General features: G+C 39.6%; 1 protein-coding gene across 5 annotated transcripts in view; it reads right to left on the reverse strand.

The window, feature by feature from the left end:
- The window catches only part of LOC113132476 (transcription factor SOX-6-like), a 96,458-nt gene that overhangs the window by 40,450 nt on the left and 34,687 nt on the right, over nucleotides 1-21,321 (reverse strand). For all 5 annotated transcript variants that reach the window (XM_026310565.2, XM_026310567.2, XM_026310562.2 and 2 more), the window contains 2 exons: nucleotides 19,716-19,926; nucleotides 5,012-5,101 (listed from right to left, as the gene is read on the reverse strand). In XM_026310565.2, coding sequence (XP_026166350.1) covers nucleotides 5,012-5,101; nucleotides 19,716-19,926 — 301 coding nt within the window. The remainder of the gene's footprint in view (nucleotides 1-5,011; nucleotides 5,102-19,715; nucleotides 19,927-21,321) is intronic.

Genomic DNA, 21,321 nt, shown 5'->3' on the forward strand with positions numbered 1-21,321 from the left:
CAACACTTCTGGCACCAATAATCATCTCAGACATTTTCCGTTTTCCATTCATCAGGATTATTCCTGACACCTGCTGAGGGCACCAGCCAAAACAAGAAGCCATTAACTGTTTTCTCACTCTCTTTGGAAGAGTGGGATGATCTGTCTCCGAACCAGGACTGGAGCAAGATGTCAAAACACTTAGTGCTGTGTAAGATCAAGATCTCAATAGCTGTAAGGTATATTAATATCTCAAGCTGCAGCAGTAAAATCTACTGAAAATTGAAATTCACACATTAAAACAACTTTGTAAAACTCCCCATTTGTATTTTACTACATTTGTTTTGTGATTGCACTGATTTTTTTTGTTTTCTTCTTGTCATTTCACTCTTTGCTCCAAATGTGCAAAGTTTCCTGACAATCAAAATGAGGAAGACAGTATTACATATCTTATTGTGTGTCAGTTGGTATTTACATACAATATTAGCTTAAATACTTTATGTATATGGGAATATGTGAATCATTAGCAGGTTATTTTGTTATTATACATAAAGGTAAGGAAATAATGTGCAATTTTCATTGTTATTCAGTAAAACAGTCTATTTAATTATGTGTTAATTATTGTTTTAGTTGTCATACAACTTGTCTCAGCCAGTTTACTTTACATTCAGACAAACACACCTTCTGACACACACATGCCACAACATACAAAATCAAACACAAAAACCACATGTGAAAATACACACAAAACCATCATACACTCACATGATCACACCTCAGACTAGTATGTTGATGGCTTAGGCTTCCTTGAGCTTCTGCCAAACCATCATGTTTGATGAAGCCGTCTGTGCAGCAAACTCCCAGCATTCCTCTGGATGACTAAACCCTCTTCTCACTGTCATGCCACAACAAACACCGACACTCGTGCTTCACTACATATTGTCAAAACAAGTGTCATGATCTCCTCAGGGCTGTGGAGTATGGAGATATACCCAGTATCAAGTGCAATCTGCATGCATTCAGGTTTATTGTAAACAAGCAGTTCACTTCTCCACAGAGTCAGTAGCTTATATAAGAAAATAAAACTTGCAGTGGGTAAGATGCCTGATTTAATTGACTCTTGAATGTTAGTGTAATTATTGCCACCAGATGTGCCAACTCCTGCATCGTACAGTATAATCAGACACTTTCCATCCATCTGCTCTTATGAGCTTTGTGACTTTGCATATAAAAATGTAAATGCCTGAAAATCTAAGAAAGCCCAACTATCTCAAAAACTCCATGACTGGCTGTGGTTGAAAAGTTTCACCAAGCGACGATGATAATGATATCTCATGCGAATATATCTACTGCAAACACATTAGAACAGTTTGGTCAACAAGTTTGCAAAGAAGTTAAATGTGCAGATGTTTTCATCCACTGCTTATATTTTGTGGTAGCCTGAAAAAAATGTATGATAATTTAACAGATGTTTTTATATCTTCTTTTGTTTCATGTATAGAATTTATCATATTTGCTATCATCTTTTAATCCATCCATCCATCATCTGTACCCCCTTAGTCCTTAACCAGGGTCCCAGGGATCTGCTGGAGCCTATCCCAGCTCTCTTTGGGTAAAAGGCAGGGGTACACCCTGGACAGGTCACCAGTCCATCACAGGGCTGGATTACAGTTGCTCCTCTTCTACAGTAATTATGCATGATTCTGTTATATTTGTGTAATTTTAACTGATGTGTTGTTTTTTTTTTTTTTACCATGTTTTGTAAAATTGTCTCACACAATCAAATGATCAGAAAACAAATTTTACGCATTTGGATTTTAGCATGAATGTAGAAATAAAAAATATCAGTGTCCCCTACATTATTAAAAAACATATTTAAAGTAGCTCAATACAATGATGCAGACTGGTCACAACAACAGAAGCATAAATGGCTTTAACTCTGGTCAATCAACAACATGGTCATGAAACTAAAGTGAGCAAATCATCACAAAACTGAAGTGTTAAAATGTCACCTGGTTCCCACATTCAGCCTGCCAGAGTTCCACAGTGGGCTGCAGCTGAAGAGTGCAGCTCTTCTGGGCACGATCCCAGATGAGTATGAAGCAAGAAGGATTTTAAAAAGTATGTGCTACAAACCGTCCCAGACTAAGTAAAAAAATAATAGGTATCTATTGTATATCTATATGACGAACGTTATAAGTATGTTGAGGTGCGTTTGTGAATTTGCGTCATCAGTTTTCTTCACTCTAAAAATAGCTGAGTGAACAAATAGGTTCAAGTTGTTGTGTGAGGGGACACATAGCAACAGTTGCGTTTGTGTATTTAGGTCAGCCAGACTGGGCTTCATTTCACCCATCATCAAATAAAAGACTAGAACGCCTGAATTCAGTCAGTTTCTTTAGTCAAGACACAGCTGGATGAACAGAGATGTCTGTCTTTCACCCAAAGAGACCTGGGACCGACTCCAGCAGATCCCTGTGACCCTAAGTAGGAATAAGCAGGTATAAATAACGGATGGATGTGGGATTTTTTTTTTTGTCTTTGACTCTTGGTCTTCATCTAACATGAGAGAAGATTTAGACTGAGCCCTGACAACTTTTTCAAATAACAAATGAAAGATTTAAAATGTGAGCTGTAAAAAAATACTGCAGTAAAGGAAAAACACACAGACACACACAAAAATCTGTGGCAGAAGTTTAGCTGTAAAATTGTGACTTTAAAAAACAATTTTTCATGAACAGGTTAAAAAAATGTCCATAAAACTTACAGCAGTAAGTTGCAAACAAATTGCAAACAAAGTGTAAGTTAATTACTGAATGACCTTCTTCTTTTCGTTTAGAGTGGAAAGTTAAAAAGAAACGTGCAGCTATTAGTTTTAATATAAAAAGGATAAAGGACTCACTATTGACTTATTAGATTCACTTTACAAAAGTATTAAGAGATATTTAGTGGGGCTTCAGAGACAGGTCAACAGAGCAAATTTTATTTTATCTGATTTCACATTTTCAATTGACAGCACAACTGGCAAGGAAGCCTTTTTTTTTTTTTATTATCTTAAAGTCTATATCTTCATGTAAGACAGAGCAACAACAGGAAAATGCAGTTGTAAGGCTCATCAGTGAGTGATCAAGCACTTGACCTGGATTTAGATCAAATGTCCGACTTCAAGATAAAATGTTCTGTGAGTGGATATTATATGACTTTTCAATAAAAAAAATAAAACATCTGAACTAAAGCTTTAACTTTTTAGTTCAAGACCCTACTAGTCTAACAAAACATTTTAATTTGTGCATTTACCTGGCACACTGCCGCTTAATGAGCGATCAAGCATGTAACAGATGTACTGCTGATGCTCTGCAAAAGGTGTTAAGTAAGCACATACTTTTAGTTCAGCGTGTGCATGCAGATAGTATAGTGGTATTCTCTGTCCTGGAGAAAGTCAATGTTGGTGCTGTTCTGCTGTGGAAAGCTCTCTGTAGTTCCCTTTTTCCACTTTCCACAGAGGAAATTCTTGATCACAAACGGTTTCTCTCACTGAGAAGAGCAGCACTGCACAGCTTTTAGCGACTAACTGGACAACCCACAGACAGAACTGGCTGCAGCTCAGGGGATTGAAAGCATTTCTCTACATAAATGTCAGCTGACCACCGTTACATTATAACTTTTATAAACTGTATAAACAGGTTTAAATCACTGAAGACAGGATTGTAACAATTCAAAACTGAAGCAACGCTGATTCTCTGTTTCTGACTAAGTTAGAAATTTATGGTTACAAAATCATAATCATGATGCTTCAGTCCAAGTGGTGTTCAAAGATATAGTATAGTATCAGAGACGTCGGTTTCTTATTTCTTTCACTTACTTGGCAGTGGGTATTACTGCATAAAACTCATTATTTTGGATGTCAAATTATTTCCACCAAAATACCCACATTTGTGAAGAGAGCACATCATTTAATTTCCCTGTGTATCTACATAGGAGATAACATATACTGAACAATGTCAGTTTAGTTTTTATATCCATTGTGGGATGTGTTGAAATGCAGTGACAGAAAATGGAAATGAGGTGTTACCTGTGAATATTGAAAAGATTTGTTTGTGATTGATTTTTTTAAATCAGATTTGCTTTTTAATGCTAAATATAAACATGATGTTTTCTTGGCGGTGGTGCGTTAATGTCATACTGCATGTGCAGGACTTATTGTGTAAAAACACCACAGCATCAATTACCTGTACCTAAACTTGGTTGAATTCTAAAGAGGACATTTTATTCCACTTTTCAACAAGTAAAATAAACAATTGGTCCTAAAGAGAATAAAACTGAAAATATGCTGGTTTTGGTGAGATCATTAAAAATGTCTGCCTCTTTTGCTTTCAAACATCGACTGCAGCCACTGCATGAGATTTGCCTATCAGGCCCCGACACTGCTGCTATGTTCACTTTTTAATACCAGGGCAGGTTAAGAAGACACTTGCCTTGTTGTGATTTATAGCTTCATAAACACTATTTGCTGATGCAGACAAACAATATTAGAGCATGTGCAGCCTCTCCACTCATACACACCCTTTAATCAGACTCACAATTACAGTGTGGACTGTTGAAAGCAGCTCTCACTGCTCTTTCTGTGGTGACAGGTAGCCCTGTTCACTGTTAACTCACTTCACATACAGAGACATGCTGGAAGCATACACATGGAGAAAAGAATTACTATATATCAGGATATTTCTTAACCTTGACTTTAGCGTTGCGAAAATGTTGTTGAACAGTTTATGATGATGATGCTCATTGACCTCATTGCTGGGTCAAACTGAAAGTATAAGGAGAAGATCCTCACCTTCAGAAATGTGCCACTAATTGTGAAACAAGAAAAGTTTTCTTCACATATAATACATAACACAGAAGTGAGTTTTTCTGCCGTCAGAAAATCTTGACCAGCACTTTGTGAGTATAAACGTGAATGTAGATTCAGTTGTACTGCAGCTGAACATGTGGGTGCTGGCCTTGATGTGGCTGTTTCATCTCTGGTTCTTACCTTTGACCTCCCCCAGCAGTTCGTTGGCATTCAGGCAGTCAACGCGCTCCGTCCAGTCCTTAGAGAGGAGCCTCTCCATGCAAGACGGTTCTACAAAAAGACAGAGAATAATTACTGACTCATTTATTTCATACAACATTTAATGTCAAATGAGGTCTATGAATTTCACAATCAACAATGTGCCATGTTAGTAAAATGAGAACTATCCACATTTGTATATACTTTTCAAGTAACCTCACAAAGACTACGATGTTTTATGTTCAAAAACTGCTGCATGTGCAATCTGCTGAGACAAAACTGTTGAATGTAAAGCTGAACTGCGACACGCACCAGGTGGAAAAGGAGGATAATGAAAAAGAAGAGGCAGTGGGAAAGAAACAAGACAGGAAAGATCCCGTTCCCAATGTCTAAAAATGTTGCAATAAACCAGGGATCGTTTTCTCCTTTTTCTTCTCCTCAAAAAAAGTAAAAAGAAGAAAACTCGCAGCAGCTCATCCAGCTGACCAAATGAGAATGTCTGCATTGTTCTGGGACGAGATCTTATTTGTTGCGCTCCTCTTTCTCACAATGTGTCTCATAGCCCCGGGATAATAGACATCAGAGACACGTGTTCTCATAAGATTCATAAGGTCTTATTTGTTCAATTGGAGTCCTGTTGTGAACTTTACTTAAACAATGAGAACTTTTCAATACTTCACCAGAGAGAAAGCTGAGGGTCAAACAGAAAGACTAGATATCTGCACGTGTGCGAACAAGCGCATGTTTGTGCAGTAATTGTCCATGATAGATGTACAAAGTAAAGTATACATGCTGTCAGCCATCACTACATTTATCCAAGTATAACGCTGAGGCACTGCATTACTTTACTGGACATTTCCCATTGTATATGTCAAGGAATCTATCTTTAAATATAAAATCGACAAAGGTCTCCCACCACTAAGTATCCACCACCTGTCTGACTACCTGCCTGCATTTCAAACTGCGAACTGTTCATCAGTTACTTCAACCACCTGAGTTCATGTGTGTGTGTGTGTGCTGGGTTTTGCCTGTAACATGCCACATATGCTGCCACGGTCACGCAGAGGCCCGTGCTGATGACTTAGTCACCAAGGACGTCAAAAAAACACACGCACATACAAAAAGGAGACATTCTTGGGTGCTGAAAACATGCCCCCGAGGCCTTGCCTGATTTAGAATGGTTGAGTTAGACAATAGCTCATTTGTGGCTGCCTTTATCCTGACAAAGGCGCTGTAGGCATTCTTAAGGGCACATGGCCTATTGTGAATGGCTTAATGTTTAGTTTGTGCATATGGGTTTATTGTGTGGTCATGGGATGCTGTCCACTGGCCGAGCAGAGCTTCCTCATTGAGTCCATTAAAACCTTGCATATTTACAGTTGGATTATGATTGTTGTAAATAAGCTAATGTGGCCGCCCAGATCTCATGGGATCAGTGTAAACAAACGGGGGGGGGGGGGGGGGGGGGGGACAATAGCACAGAGAGAGGCAGGATGGGAGACAAAAAAAGACAAAGAAGCAACTTCAAAACTACAGTAATTTCTGAAGGTGATTTCCCATATTTGGGGAAAAAATTGGGTTTTTCCAGACAGACGTCCCACATCACAGTTAAATAATGTGATTAATACAATTTCCCCACCCTGAGGACAATGGAATCCACCAAATTTTTCATAGATTTATTAGACAAGTGGCTCCACTGGATATCTATTTGTGTACATTTGGTTCAGCAGGTGATATTTACTGCTGTTAAAGGGGGGAAAGCTGGAGGATGGGATCAAGATGAGAGGCTTCTCTTTCAAATCCCAAGACCTAAAGACGCCAATGTGCACTCGTTCAGCAGGCCTCGAATTAAACAAAATTAGGGAATGCAATTTATGGGAGCACTTAAGGAAGAAAATACAACCTGTAACTCTAAGATACATCTGCATAAGTCAACCGTGTGTGTACTCCAATGCACAATTTATACCCCCCATGCCGATAAACAGATCAGGGATGGGTGAGGTGAATGTGGGGAGGGGAAGAGGAAGAAGAGAAGAAAAGAGAGATGAGAGGAGGATGTTTTACCCTAGATGGCTCGTGAACTGTCCCTGCGACCGAGTCGGGGATCAAGTGCTGTTTAGATTGGAGGGTGGATAAAAATTCCTTGCTGTCCAAAAACCCGGTCCTCCATCAAGTGAAGGAGAAACGTAGAAGATGGATGGGATGAAGAAGAGGCGGGAGAGAGAGGATGAATGGGGTGAGGAGAGAAGGAAGGCCAGATGAAAGAAAACAGGAGAGATGTGGAAAAGGGGGAAAGACAACGATGTGTAGAAGGTGAGGTGAGGATAAAGACGACTAAGATGTGGTTTTATGAATCAGATGGAAGAAATGAGAAAGAAATGAGGAAGTAGAGAAATTAGAAGAAAAAGATAAGGAAAGAGAAAATTAAGAGGGAAAGAAGAGGAAAAAATACTAGGGAGGAAAAAAAGCCCATGAAAAACCTTAATTAAGTCCAACTCATATAAATACTGATATGTGGAAATTAACACTGATGACGTTTTATTCCTATTCTTTCAAACTGCTGACACCAAAAGTAGCTTTTCAATCAACAAAGAAGAAACATCAGATTTACAGGAAATCGGACAGACAGTCTTTCTAACCCTGAACCTACAGCTCAGCTTTTAATTTGTCGTAAACCAGATGGTTCAACATCAGCAGGGAAAGACAGGGAGTAGAGACAGAGAGAACAGATGAATGAACAGTAAAATTGCATGAAGGACAGACAGAATGAAAGTGGGGGAGATAAGAAGTGGATAAAGAGCAAAAGCCGTAGTAAATCAGTGCTGAAGCAGCCAGCGAGTGTTTAGGGTAAACATAGTTTTATCACCTGTCCCCACGCCATCCTGCCAACAGACAGTGTTTTGGGTGTTTTACATAAGCCACAGGCAACTTACTGTATGAGTGTGAGTGTGTGTGTGAGACAGGCAAGGATCAACACTCCCAAACAGCCACTGCCAAGATAAACAATATGCCACAGGCTCCCACTCAGAGCAAGTCTCGCTCTTTTCTTTCTTTCTTTCTTTCTTTCTCTCTCTCTCAATGCATTTAAAAGTTTTTCATGGAATAAACTTTCCGTAAAAACTCCTTAATTTAATAATATCCTCAATGTTTCCCAACACAGAAACACAGGCGTCTCCTGGATAATGTAGGTATTATTGGTAACAAGATTTATTTTATTTATATTTAAGTATTTTTATGCTATTTTGGGATGAATTATGGCTCTAAATACCATGATGCAATGAGCATCGTCCTGCCACTGCCATGAGGAAAAACAGTCAGAGAGCTGTGAGTTTCTTTAGTTGCCAAATTCATCCAAAATATAACCAGAACCTGAAGGGGAACCGACTTAAACAGAGGAATGTTTTATCAAGTTTCTGCATAATCTGTATCCTTCTAATAGATGAATAAATATTTGAAGTATTTGTTGGTGTTGGTGGCTATGATTATTTGCTTGCCAGTAGTTAATTAAATAGGATTGATAAGCTTATCTTATCTTATCTTATGAGATCTTTGCTTAACTTAACTTATCTTATCCTTAGTTCAGCTTATCTTAGCTTAGCGTCAAAAACATTTCTAAAAAGTCGGCGTACAATACCTCTAAATCTCCCTAATTAACATTTCATCTCAGTTAATTCTCACACAAATATACAAATGACAAGTTGTTGTTTCATGGAAAGTTATGTGTAAGGACAGTCTTCAGCAGGTCAGAGAGTGTCCGAGGACTGAGCAGCAGTCACATGGCAAGTCACAAGACAAGGCAAGGAGGCTCAGCATCAAACTATTCCTTTAACTTCACTATTTACATTCATGTTTACAGAGACTTTGGCTTTGAAAGTCACAGAACAGACATATTCTAATGCAGACGCAACTGTCAGTCACTTATTGTAACACAGTGCAGAAAATATACTGGACTTTTATATCCAAAACAGCTGAAATAACTTGTCCCATTTTGCTGTTCTATTATGGCACACTGTATAAAGACATTACACTTTCTTGAGAAGACCTAATTTCTGGTTCCATGTCATCAAGCAGCTGTAAAGTGTCTGAAACTGTCTGGAACATGTCCATCACACCTTTTTAAAACATCATATATATCGTTTCTTACATGTCATGAAAAGACAAGTCTGCATTATGGTTGTGTGGTCATTAGCAGGATATATTTTTTCTGTGTGTGACTTCAGCTAAAAGCGTGAAATACGACCATTATTTAAATACACAAAAGAACAAAAACTATTCTTGAAAGAAACTTTCCATTTGTCTTCTGACATGAAGTGCGTCTACATTCAAGAAGCCGGTTTATTTTCTTTATAGAAGCATGTTTAATTCGTGTTGTTGTATTTGATGACATTTCAGAAGTTCTCGTATAAGTTATTTGACAGTCAGATGGAAACATAGTGCGTCTTTCACTCATTCCCCCTCACACTCATACACTCAGCGTACTGTGCCAGAGCTCAGGAACACTTGAGTCTGCAGTTGAACGCCAAGGTAAAGAGAAAAAAACATTAATCTGAAAATTTAGTTAATGTTAAAAATAACAAAAGCCAATATTCTAGTGGGTGCCTGATGTTTGTGTAACACACCATGGCTGAAAAAAACCAATTCGTGTCTTCACTTTGCCACTGAATGTGTATAAATGGAAGCTGACAGCTATACTTTGCACTTCCAAATTTATGTCAGTTGTGTGACTTCAGCTGCAGACCCCACAGCATCAGAAGGAAAGAAAGAAAACGGGGTGAAGAGCAACTGTAAGAATAAAAATACAGACATATTTCAGACGAGACACACGGAGGAAAAAAAAGACAGAAGACAGCAATATTAAAGCAACAGCGTTGAGAGGCAGACCAACAGAAACAAACGGAAAGAAAGATACTGAGAGACAGAGTGGGAGAGAAAGAAAGAAACAGAGCTGGAGAAGCACAGAGAGAGCAGCTGTCCTAACAGCTGGCCAGCAAGATTGATGTCTCAGTGAAATAAAACTCAACATATGTCCAAACATGAGGAGACAGACCATCCAGGAGGAGAGAAGACACACACACACACACACACACACACACACACACACACACACGCTGATATAAGAACACTTGAATATACATGCACGCCACACACACTGATTAAAGATTGCCACTACACTGCTGAGACATTTAATTGCACAGGGAGGGTTTACAGCACACACACACACACACACACACACACACACACACACACACACACACACACACACACACACACACACATCACATCACATCACATCACATCACATCACATCACATCACAGACACACACTTTAAATGGCCTAACACTGCTCACTCTGTGTTGTAAAACCATTAAACTGCAGAGTGGATAGCCTGGCTGCGTGTTAGCACGGTGTCCATTTCACACACACTATTTTCATCTGTCAGATGACACCCAGACTCTCTTGTCGCAGAACATGGCCTGAGAAAGCAGCCGGGCTCCTGGCTGGGGGAGGGAGATGGTTTCTGAGAGATAGTAGTCCAGTTTAACCCTCTTTTCATATATCACCCCCTCACACACACGCACACACACACACACACACACATTTTTTCTACCTACAGAGTGACACCTGTAGGAGCCGCATGTTAGCTTTGTATGTACTGCTGCATTCAATGTGACATTAATCTGATGCTCTAATCCTGGTTCATTTATAAAGAGTGCAGCACAAGAACAAACTTAATTTCCTGACCAAAAATATCATAATAGCGTCAACAGTCCAGTCCCGTGACTTAAGAATGTGTTATAAAAATATTAAACAGGAACAGCTGGGGGGAGAAACAAAACTGAGCAAAATTTGTCACCCAAAGGGATTAAATGAACAATTATTTCATTATTTTTTTCTGAATTCTGAACTTTACAAATGTCCAAAATTATATATGTCAGACATATCGTGCCATCCCAGATGCCAGAAGAACACATTCTACAAAGCTAGTTGTGTTTGGCTAACAGCCAATGAAAATATATTCAATTTACTGCCATAGAAATTTAAGAAAACTAGCAAATATTAATATTGAGGAAGGTGGAAGCAATGCATTTTTGTTAGCAATTAACATTAGCAATTAATTAAATACCAATACTCTTAGTGTTGGTTGTTACTGTTTAAAATGTAGTAGACAACCTGTAGAAAAGGCCATATCAGAGTAAGTGAATACAATAAAAGTATCTGTTATTCTGAAAAACTAAAGAAAATCCCATTTTTATTCAGCCCTAAACTAAAACTGTGATGCAAAATCAGCCTCTTGATCAGGTGAAATCATTTATGCATATAAATTCAGATGGTATGGAATCTACTTCTAAAAAATACTAAGTGTCCAGCTACATTACGTTTTATTTGAAATAACAGATGGAGCAGATGAATTAATTATGATGCATTTATAATGCAGATTTCAGCATTTAATATACTGATCCAACATTATACTGAGGATTATCAGATACCATGGTTGGGTATACAGTAAGTTTACTTGGAATTAAATTTAAGACCTGTTCCCTTTTAATACATTCAAAATGTAATCGCTGTATTTTAATAGAGAGCCAATATCCATTGCCTAAGTGGTACTTTGATTCCCACTGGGCCACCCAATGCTAAAAATACAAAGTACTCACTCTCAGCAGTGTAAAGTACTTTATGTGATATAAGGTGGCTGTGCTTCAGAGGGTGCTGAGTTGAAATCCTGCCGCCTTGAATTAGACAAAGGATAAGGTTTCTACTGAAGGTGTGAGCTTAATACTAGAAAAGCCCAGCTGCTGATCCCTGCTGTGCAGCTCGAGAGGTTAGGCCTGTCGTGCATTACAGCACTGGTATCAACAACCACACACAACCACAGCCTGAGTGTTACAGGGTAGAGGTTTGTGCACCAGGGAAACACAGAGTTAAAAATTCCACAAAGGTAAAGTGAGGAGTTTAAAAGGCCTGATGAGGCCGCTCTAACTAACTCAAGACACTTGGACAGATGGCAGATCTCATTACTGACTCATTTTATTTCTCAACTATCACTTGTTTTAAGAAGGAATGAAAGTCTTCTTCCAAATTCTCTGCCCAGTTCGTTATATAAGAAGTGAAGCTTTAACCCTTATACTTGAGCTTCGGCACATTCACTTTGGGATAGTTTGTTTAAAATATTGAGATGGAGATTAATGTCTCCTGGCACATTTTTCACAGGGAATCTTTCTATATGTGAAAAGTGTGTAAAGCTTGTTGTACTTTCCCAGTGGGCAGCTACAGTACTAAGATATCGGTGTAGTTTGAGACTCTAAAGACTCTAGCAGGCTGTGAAAATAGTAAAATATCTACTTTTAGATCAAATAAAACAACTGGAACCTCAATATACTCAGAGCAAAATTGCTTCTTTGTCAAACGCACACTTCCAAAACACCAGTTCAAGACCCGGGCTTCTGGTTCCACTTTAGGCCTGACATATGAAACCATATCCCACTTAACATGCACACACACCGAGACAGATACACACTCATACATCTACACAGCACGATGTCTGGGGCAGACACAATAGAAGCGTTGTTTTGGGTCGGGCCCTCAGGGGAGCTGGTGTGGGCGGGGCTTGCGGTTTGGGTTGCTGAGGAGAGATTGTGGGGTCAGGGAACCAGATATCAATGAGGGAGGCTGGCAGTGAGTCTGGGTCGAGTTGACGACCACTCTACAACTGACCAAAAAAGCAAGTGGATCCAACATGGCCGTCTGAACCCCCGCAGCCCCCTCTGCTTTAAACCTGATCCTGTTGACGCATGTCCACATCGGGAAGGTGGGATGGGGAATATGCCTAAGAGCAGCTGCGCCTTATATCATCTATAATAGAAGTTGTCATTAATCGTAATATGCTAAAAAAAAATAAGGAAAACAATTAGTCTTGTTGTCAAACTTCAGCTGGAACTAGATAATACAACTTTTTTTTTGATACTGGACCTGATTTTAGACTTTTTAGAGAAATTAGATGTTCATGAGCTATTCATTTTTTATTTTTAGAAATTATATTAGAAAAATAACCAGTTTTGAGGAAGACCATTTTAAATTGATTCACAGTTCTATACATTTAAATGTTGAGTGAAGAGAAAAACCCACAAAATCTAAAATATGTTCTGACTATGCACCGGAGGCCTTTAGACTCACTTTTAAAACAAATATATATCATTAAAAAAAAAATCAATAAAGGCAAACATTTTTCTACCAAAATATAATGATCTTTAACTTAAGAAACACTACAAAGTATTAGTAGATTTTTGTTATAATAAAGTAAACATATATAGCAGATTGAAAGTTATTGAAGATGCAGTTTAGTGGCTGTAGCTCAGCTTTCATCACAGTCTGTATTGCAGTGGATGGAAGTCTATATCTCTCAAGATCCATGTCAAACAAACTTCATTAACTTCAAACATGATCTTGGCTGTGGCACAAGGAAGCATTTCTCTTTTTTTTTTTTTAACTTTTTTTAATAACTGTTATATCATGTGGTGGGCTAAACTATCAGGTGAATTATTTGGCATTTTACTGAAATCCAAGTAAAGATCAGGACTTGATAAAAATCACAATTTAATCTGATTCTTTTGGATGACATTCAAAACTGTTCCACACACCACACTGCACACGCCCGAACCATATGCTGGCTGGCCTGCAGCCAAACCGAGCCAGAGAAGACTACCAGGCATATCCTACTGATTGTATTTGTACTGAAAACTCAAAGGCTGTGGCTGATCATTAGTAAAGAGATCCCTATCAATTACTGTGGAAGAAATTGAAACCACCCACAAGAGGTCTAGAGGGAATCTGTGTGTTGAGCTGCGGAGAGCAGCAGTGACCACCTAATGCAGCTGCATTATGTTCAAATGTACAAGGTTGAAGAATAAAGATTATGTTTGGATAAAATAAAGCCTTTCAGTACACACACTGTGCTGCCTCGTTGCCTGTATGGCAGGTTTTGACAGCACTGTGTTCACTAGCAGCCTTAATGCTAATCTACACGCACACACACACACACACACACACCCACAAAGCCTCTACCTGCAACACAACCATAACTCAAGCTGCCAGTCCCATATAGGAAGGCAAACATAGTGCCAGAATCAAGACCTTATTAATTAGCAAATATGCTCAACCCCTGGTACTGACCCAGCTCACCGGTTATTCTGTGATCACAACTACTTCCACCTCAGTGTGTGAGCCCTTGTTTAAGTCTGACAAGGAGTCAGGCACTATAGCTTCATCTTCAGCTTAGTGGAAAAAGCCTCTATTGATGTTTTAGCCTTCAAACTGTATTAGTGACAGGCCTGTGCTAATAGCTAAGCTGCTAATTGGACAAAGATCTATTTGTTATACTGTAACCAAAGAGGAAGCTAACAGCTAATGTTTTATTCCAGGTAAAGCATCATGGACATTTGCAGCACAGATGTTCGTTCTGAGCACACAGAGGTATACAAGTCGAGGATGCACGTGATTAAACATCACTCCCAACCTGCCAACTGACCAGACCCCCTACACAAGAGCACATACTTTACACAATTTGAGTGACAGCAACAGCAGAGATGTTGAAACAGCCTTTCAACAGTGAGAGAGAACAAAGCAAAGCCTGGCAGAATATCTCTATTGTCACAGAGCAACAGGGTTAGAGGAAGGCTTGGCCTCGCTCTGACCTCTTCTTCCAGCTGGGGAAGCCATTGTGTGGGTGATTGGGTGCCCAGCTCTGACCTGGCCCCAACTCAAGACACGGTAAAGACTCCTCTGCTGAACAACAGGCTCATGAAAAAGTTTATCCCTTTAAAAAATGTACAAGAGCACAGACAAATAGAGAAATCACTTTTCGAGTTGGTGCAGGACTCAATGATAAGAAGCTGGTCGAGAAAATGTGGGGGGGTTTTTTTTTGGTCTTTGTGCATTGGTTCTGCTGCCCACCATATTTAAAGATGAAACACTGTAGGCAGGAAAAAACATGGGGAAGTACAATTCAACCATGACAGAAATGGAAAATGGCTTTTGTGTTTCACACTTAATTATGACTTATAACAAATCCACTCAAGACAGTCATGATGACTTACAAAAAGAAGACTGGGTTTCTTTGATCCTAGAAATGCATCATCATGTTGCCACTAATGCCAGATTAGAAGTTGTGATGTTGCTTATTTCAGTAAGACAGACGGGGTGGTTGGTGGTGTTCACAAATATGAAATAGTATCACTGGTTGGGGATTTAATGAATACTTGTTTGCCTTGAGGTAGTCAATAAATCTATCATTTCCTATTATTAATGCACATTTGGGGATTTCTATAACAGTTAAAAATAATCACATGGTCTTGTGGCTTTAATACAACAGCGTGGGTCACTCCCTGTCAACGCTTTGAACGCTCAACATGAAAAAACATAAGAGCAATGTACGAATTGTACAGACTGCCCATCCAGATGTGTTGTTCTTATTTTGGCTTTCTATAACTTAGAAGATAATGTCTCCTTGTTGTTACAAAAGACTGAGACTAAACTCTGGTCCAGTTTGACTACTTCAGCTGAATTCATAAATTAGTTGCACAGGTGCTTGTTTTATAACCACTCTGCAGCAGCACAGTGTAGCAGTAATTGAGCCCAATCACATTTGCAAATGAAACATATGAATTGTACAGCAATTCATATGGGCTCGGGTGTAAGCAGGGATTAGAGTGATCTTAAGTGTTTGCCAGGCGCCAGAGCTGCTCTAGGCACATTAGATGGCTGACTAAGTTGGCACAAGCCTACAGTGCCCATGCCAGCACCCGTTAACAGTGGGTCGGCCCCCAGGAGGCATAACAATACGGATAATGATAATTCAGTCATCAAAACTGAGGGAGCTTGATTGCACACTTCACTGGATTTTAATGTCTGTCGGGCAGCATCCCAGAATGGTTTGGTTTGGAATTCAGACAAATGTGTCCACTCCTGACTGATTTTCCCCTTTTGATATTGAGGGCTCAAGGAGAATTCAGATTAATGATCGCTAATGAGGCACCTATCAATGTTAAAAGACATGTTATTGTTTGGGAAATTACTCTGTGTACGCCAGGCCTTTATTTCCCATCCTCCCTATCTCTTATTTTTAGCTACAAAATGACAGAGGATGGAGCAGCGTTTCCATTCAGCATGCCTGGTGCCCACATTTTTTCTTCTGAAGTTCCCTTATCCTGGCCTTGAACATTTTATTCAGTAACCAGTCCACCAGTGCTAAGTGCTCTCGAAATATGGAGAAAGCCTTTTGTGAGCGGAAACTCTTTGTGTTTAAACGTCCACATTGTAGTCACAACTCAACATAAATGCAAACTTGTCAAGACCTTCAACCATCCTGGCTGGTATGTGGTGAAAGTCCAGGCAGTAACCAGCTGTGTGCTAATGCTGCTAGCTGACACAGTCCTGACAAAGCTTTTAAAAGCTGAGGTGGCAGTTGGGTGAAAAAGAGCCATGTCTATTCATTAGAACTGTCATGAGCACTTAGGAAACCTCAGAGTAGAGGACAGCTAACAGCTTGCTGACAGGGTGTGAGCACAGCGCAAAGGCTAACAGCACTAACATCTACGCTTTAGCTTCAGGATACAGTTCACTGAGGCGGCTGCCAGTTTGGACCTAGTGAGCCAATCGGCTCTGATCCATTTGATCAATCGACCGATCTAACCTGGGAAAGCTCAGCTGACTGAACCCTTTTCAACAGAATCAGAGGACGAGGGACGAGACAGTGTTGTTAATGCTGTCATTTGAGCACTGATGATCAAGTCTGGCAGCAGGATATCAACAAAACTATATTTTAAGTGTTAGTTTCAGTGAACACCGGAGAGCCAGAAAACCTGTGGACCTTTCTGCCATACAGCATTTGAAATCCAAAACAATCTCTTTTTGGTGCCACACAGGAATCAGTATTTTAGGCTATTGACCAGGATGTCCCTGTACTCCTGTGTGGATTATAGTCCTCTAATAAAACACAACCAAAAAAAGCTTATGAATTCAGAATGCTTTGCCTTTACGAGTAACATACAACACAGCTTTAAATCAGCATGAGACCAAGGTTGCGTGTTGAAGAGGGATTCCAAAAAGGTGCTGAAAGTGGCTTGAAAGGCTAATGTAGTCGAAGGATAAAACCAGAATGGAAAATAGAGACAGCACATCCCATCATTTGAAGAAAAAGAAAACAATATAGTGAAGGTTGTAATTAATGAAGAACCATTAATTGCACAAATTAACAACTGAGAAAAAGGAAAAAGGTGTGGAGCTTTATCGCACATCGGTTTTGAATGTACTGTAACTGTTCGCCACTGAAGGAGAACTCACTTAATGAAGCATTCAGCCTCAGCCGTCTATTGATCACCTCCTCGGATTTTAACTAAACTCATTAGGACAAAAAAAGCAGAGGTTCCTGTCAATCTCCGTGCGCAGACTCAGACTGAAAATGAAATGCATTAGCACGGCCCCGCATGAAAGACATTTTTACAATGCGTCTTCAAGGATCACAGCAATTCACATGGATGTTTACAAGGCCCTGAGACAGAGCTATTATTCATGCCAACAGTGTATGATTCAGAGTGCCTGGTTATATTGTCCATGTCTATCTTGTTGGTTTTTGTCTCAGGACAGTGTTTGCTGTGTGATCAATGCCACTTGTTAGTCCCCTGGGACAGGAGCTCTGCTAATTCACCAAAGGAAGAGTTCAAGTCAATAACAGCCTGTGTTTTAATTTCTTGTTTATTTTACCCAGAGACAAGTTTGAATGTGCATGAAATCTGGAGTCTTTTTTAGACATCGCTGGATGATATATTTTGGGCTGTATTAACAATAGCCCGTTGCATTTATGCCCAACTTTGGTATCAGACAGTGATAAAGTTTATGTTTTAAGATAATATAAACAGAGTCAGGAAGAAGAGTCACATGATCACAAAGGCTCTCAAGAAAAGCACATTGAAAGACTGATTTGCAAGCAAAAATTTAAAAAAAGAAATCCTGGGAAACCCCAGTGAAGTTTTGTTCATCTTTGCTGGAATGGATCGAATAATGCTGCACCAGGGGAACAATATCTTCATCTGACACTAACTGCCCATAAACTTGAAAAGAAGCCATTTCAAAAGCTTAGTATGGCTTGTCCTGGTTAGTTGGGAGGGAAAGGAGAAACCTATATGCATGTGAGTGGAAACAAATGAAAAGAAGACACACACTTTAAGTTGTCTCCCAGCATTTCCTTCCACTCAGATCCCCTTTGATTTGACAGGAAGATGTCACAACACTTTTCAGCAGACACACAGGTTTTTCCTTTCAAGCCAGTTTCTGTACTGTAGATAAACGGTATCTTTCAAATAAAAACACTACTGTTTTACCCCTCGGGCTGCCCCACTTAACTGGATCAATAACAAAGTAAAACCCCTAAGTGAGAGAGATCAAGCGCTCCTCTGATATCATCACGATTACTATGTGCAAATAACAGTAAAGAAGGTGTTAGATGGTTTTAGATCTGGCTGGCTGTGGGGTGGGAAGGGGGCAAGCTGAGGCATGCTGGGAGATGTTCCTGTGATAGTGGTTTAGATCAGAGGAGCAGAGCAGAAAGGGAAACCTGTGTTTTCTTTGATTTGATATCTAACGAGTGAGGGATCTGTCAGTGTTAATTTTAGATGTTCACAGATCCTCTGGAGAGGATGTGTTTAGAAAGGGAAAACAAAAATCACAGGTAAGGCTGTTCTCAATTTATGTGCAAGTGAAGAGGAAATGAGGGACACCAGCATAGTGTTTTATCCAATGTAGGTAAATGAGCCCTAACCTAACGCTGTTTAAAAAGCCCTGACAACGTGCCACATTAACTGCCCTTTAAAAGTTATTCTTGAGGCTGAAATCTTATCTTGCTTTCTGTTGTTAGCCACAACTCACTAATTTATCAATGCACAGACTTCTATTAACCACAACAAAAGGGTGTGACATATGAGCACTGTTCTGCTTGTTCTGCCATCTTTGTTACAGTTCCAGCATCGTTTCAGTGCTGGATTTTATTTTAAAACAGCTGCACCAGAGGAGAAACTGTTCTCTGAGCAACTACAAAAACCAGAACTGGAGAATGAACAATTCAAGACACTTATACTTGTGACTACTAGTTCCTTGCTTATTTTACTACTTTAACACAGTAGATTACTCTGCCTCAGATGTTAAATTAAAATGTGTGCTTGAATTAAAGGTGAATGAATTCCTTCTCCAGTAAGGGAAATTCAAGCAGGTAACATGAATGAGAAATACAATCTCTTCCTTCAGTATCAAAAAGCCCTTGAATTAAGGCATCTGACCTAAAATTGTCACTTTCACTTTCATTGGTGAAATTTTTTTAAGCCTAATATGTAATTTATTAGGTTTGTAGCATTTTGTTTTTGGCTTGTAAAACTGACTCACAGTGCTTGACATAAAGCTAAGACTGCACTGCTATTCAATGTATTACACTGACTTCATATTTAGAGGTACAGCTAAACACCTCAGTAGTGGTAAGTAGAAGAGTGGCTGTACTTCACAGCATTCAGGTCTGTACTGTAGTAAGTGTATGAGTGTGTGGTCAGGGGGTAAGTAGAGATGTGTATGTGCTGCACTTTCCCTGGAGACACTTAAAACAAACAAACACCCATGTACACAATGAACTGGAGACTCTCTTACCGTCCTGTTCTGTCTTGGTAAGCTCCACCAGTTTCTTCTGTTTCAGTGTGTCCACCACATCTGCCAGGCTGCCTTTGCGGCGCTCCGGCGTCCCGAATGCGAGGCAGATCGCTGGCTCACCACGATCTCGGAAACACTCCTCTGGCTTGGATGGCGAGGTAGAGTTAGTCCGGTAGGAGTAGACTGAGCAGCCTTTACTGCTTTCATTGTCCTGGGAAGAGACAGCAAATGAGGCTAAATACATACGAGGAAACGTGTCATTTATTTTTCTTTTTTTTACATGTAACAGGGAATATATATCCCACAGCTCTCATATCTATTTAATGTATGTCCTCACACTATTACTTAGTAGTTATTAGTTGGACTGTAGCTGTGCTGTTGAGGTACAGCATGGGCTGGCTGGGAAGATCAAGTTTAAGTTTGGACTTTCCTACTGACAGAATGTGATGATTACAGGACTTGATCTGTCTGTCATCGGGGGCTCTGCGGTGTCACTTCATCATGTTTCTTTGTACTGGCTGTACTGTATCTACACTTTGAGACCCAGGGATGGAAACTAAGGCTAATTTTAAATCATCATATTTCATATGTGGTGAGTGTTTTGCAAATAAAGACATTTATACTGTAAGTCAAGAGTGACATAAGCAAGAAAGAAAATTCTGAAGTTATTACATGTGAAATTACTGAATGGACTTAATTTATATCAAGGTCGATTTTAATCAGAAGTATGATTTAGTTTAGGAGAAAATTTATAAACATGAAGCAGCTACACATACAGTATATAACAGTGGATGATAGACATCTAATGGGCCTTTCTAGTTTGTGCTGCATGACCAGACTGTTTGTGCTTCTACTGTTTGCTCTGCTGGGTTATGGGTTAAGCAAGAGGCACAAGGACTCTATATTTACCAAGAAGATAAGCCCTTCAAGACAACCACATTGTCCCACACAACAGACACTTTAGCACAGGTGTTCTAACACCAGGGCTATTTCTGGACACTTTCTCCTCCCCTTACAGAGTGGGGGGATCTCCAAGAACTTTAGAAGGCTTATGTTTCAAAGACAAGGGGCTTTGGCTAACAGCAGGATCTTAAGACGCCCTTGAAATGGCTCTGTGGGGGTCTGTTGTGCACTTTGTCTTTAAGCGGAAGATGCCTCTCTAATGAGGATTAGGAGATAGTGTGTCATCCAGGGATTGTTCAGGTGTGTTCTTTCACATCCATACAGGGGTTATACAAGCAGCACTGTGCATGCAGGAAGGCCTGATGCTCAGATCATATTATAAACCAAAAGGTCACCAGATATTCAGTTTTTGCAGCAGACAGTAAATATGGATCTGTAGCCTTGAGATCTTGCAAATTGTCCTTGGGCAACGTACTGAACCCTGATCTATCACTCACTCAGTGGATGCAAAGGCTTAGAGACAGAGTTATAACAGAGTTTGACTAAGTACATACTGTACATGAATATATATGTGTTTTTAAAAGCTTTTTAAAAAGTTGTTTGTGAGACAGACAGATGATATGTGTGTATGTTACATTTCTCTCACATTTTGTCGATGCAAGAGAAATCTTGTATACATCTTTATTTAAGTGAATTGTCAAAC

The sequence above is a fragment of the Mastacembelus armatus genome, chromosome 6 (assembly GCF_900324485.2).
Source record: "Mastacembelus armatus chromosome 6, fMasArm1.2, whole genome shotgun sequence".
Classification (NCBI taxonomy): domain Eukaryota; kingdom Metazoa; phylum Chordata; class Actinopteri; order Synbranchiformes; family Mastacembelidae; genus Mastacembelus; species Mastacembelus armatus.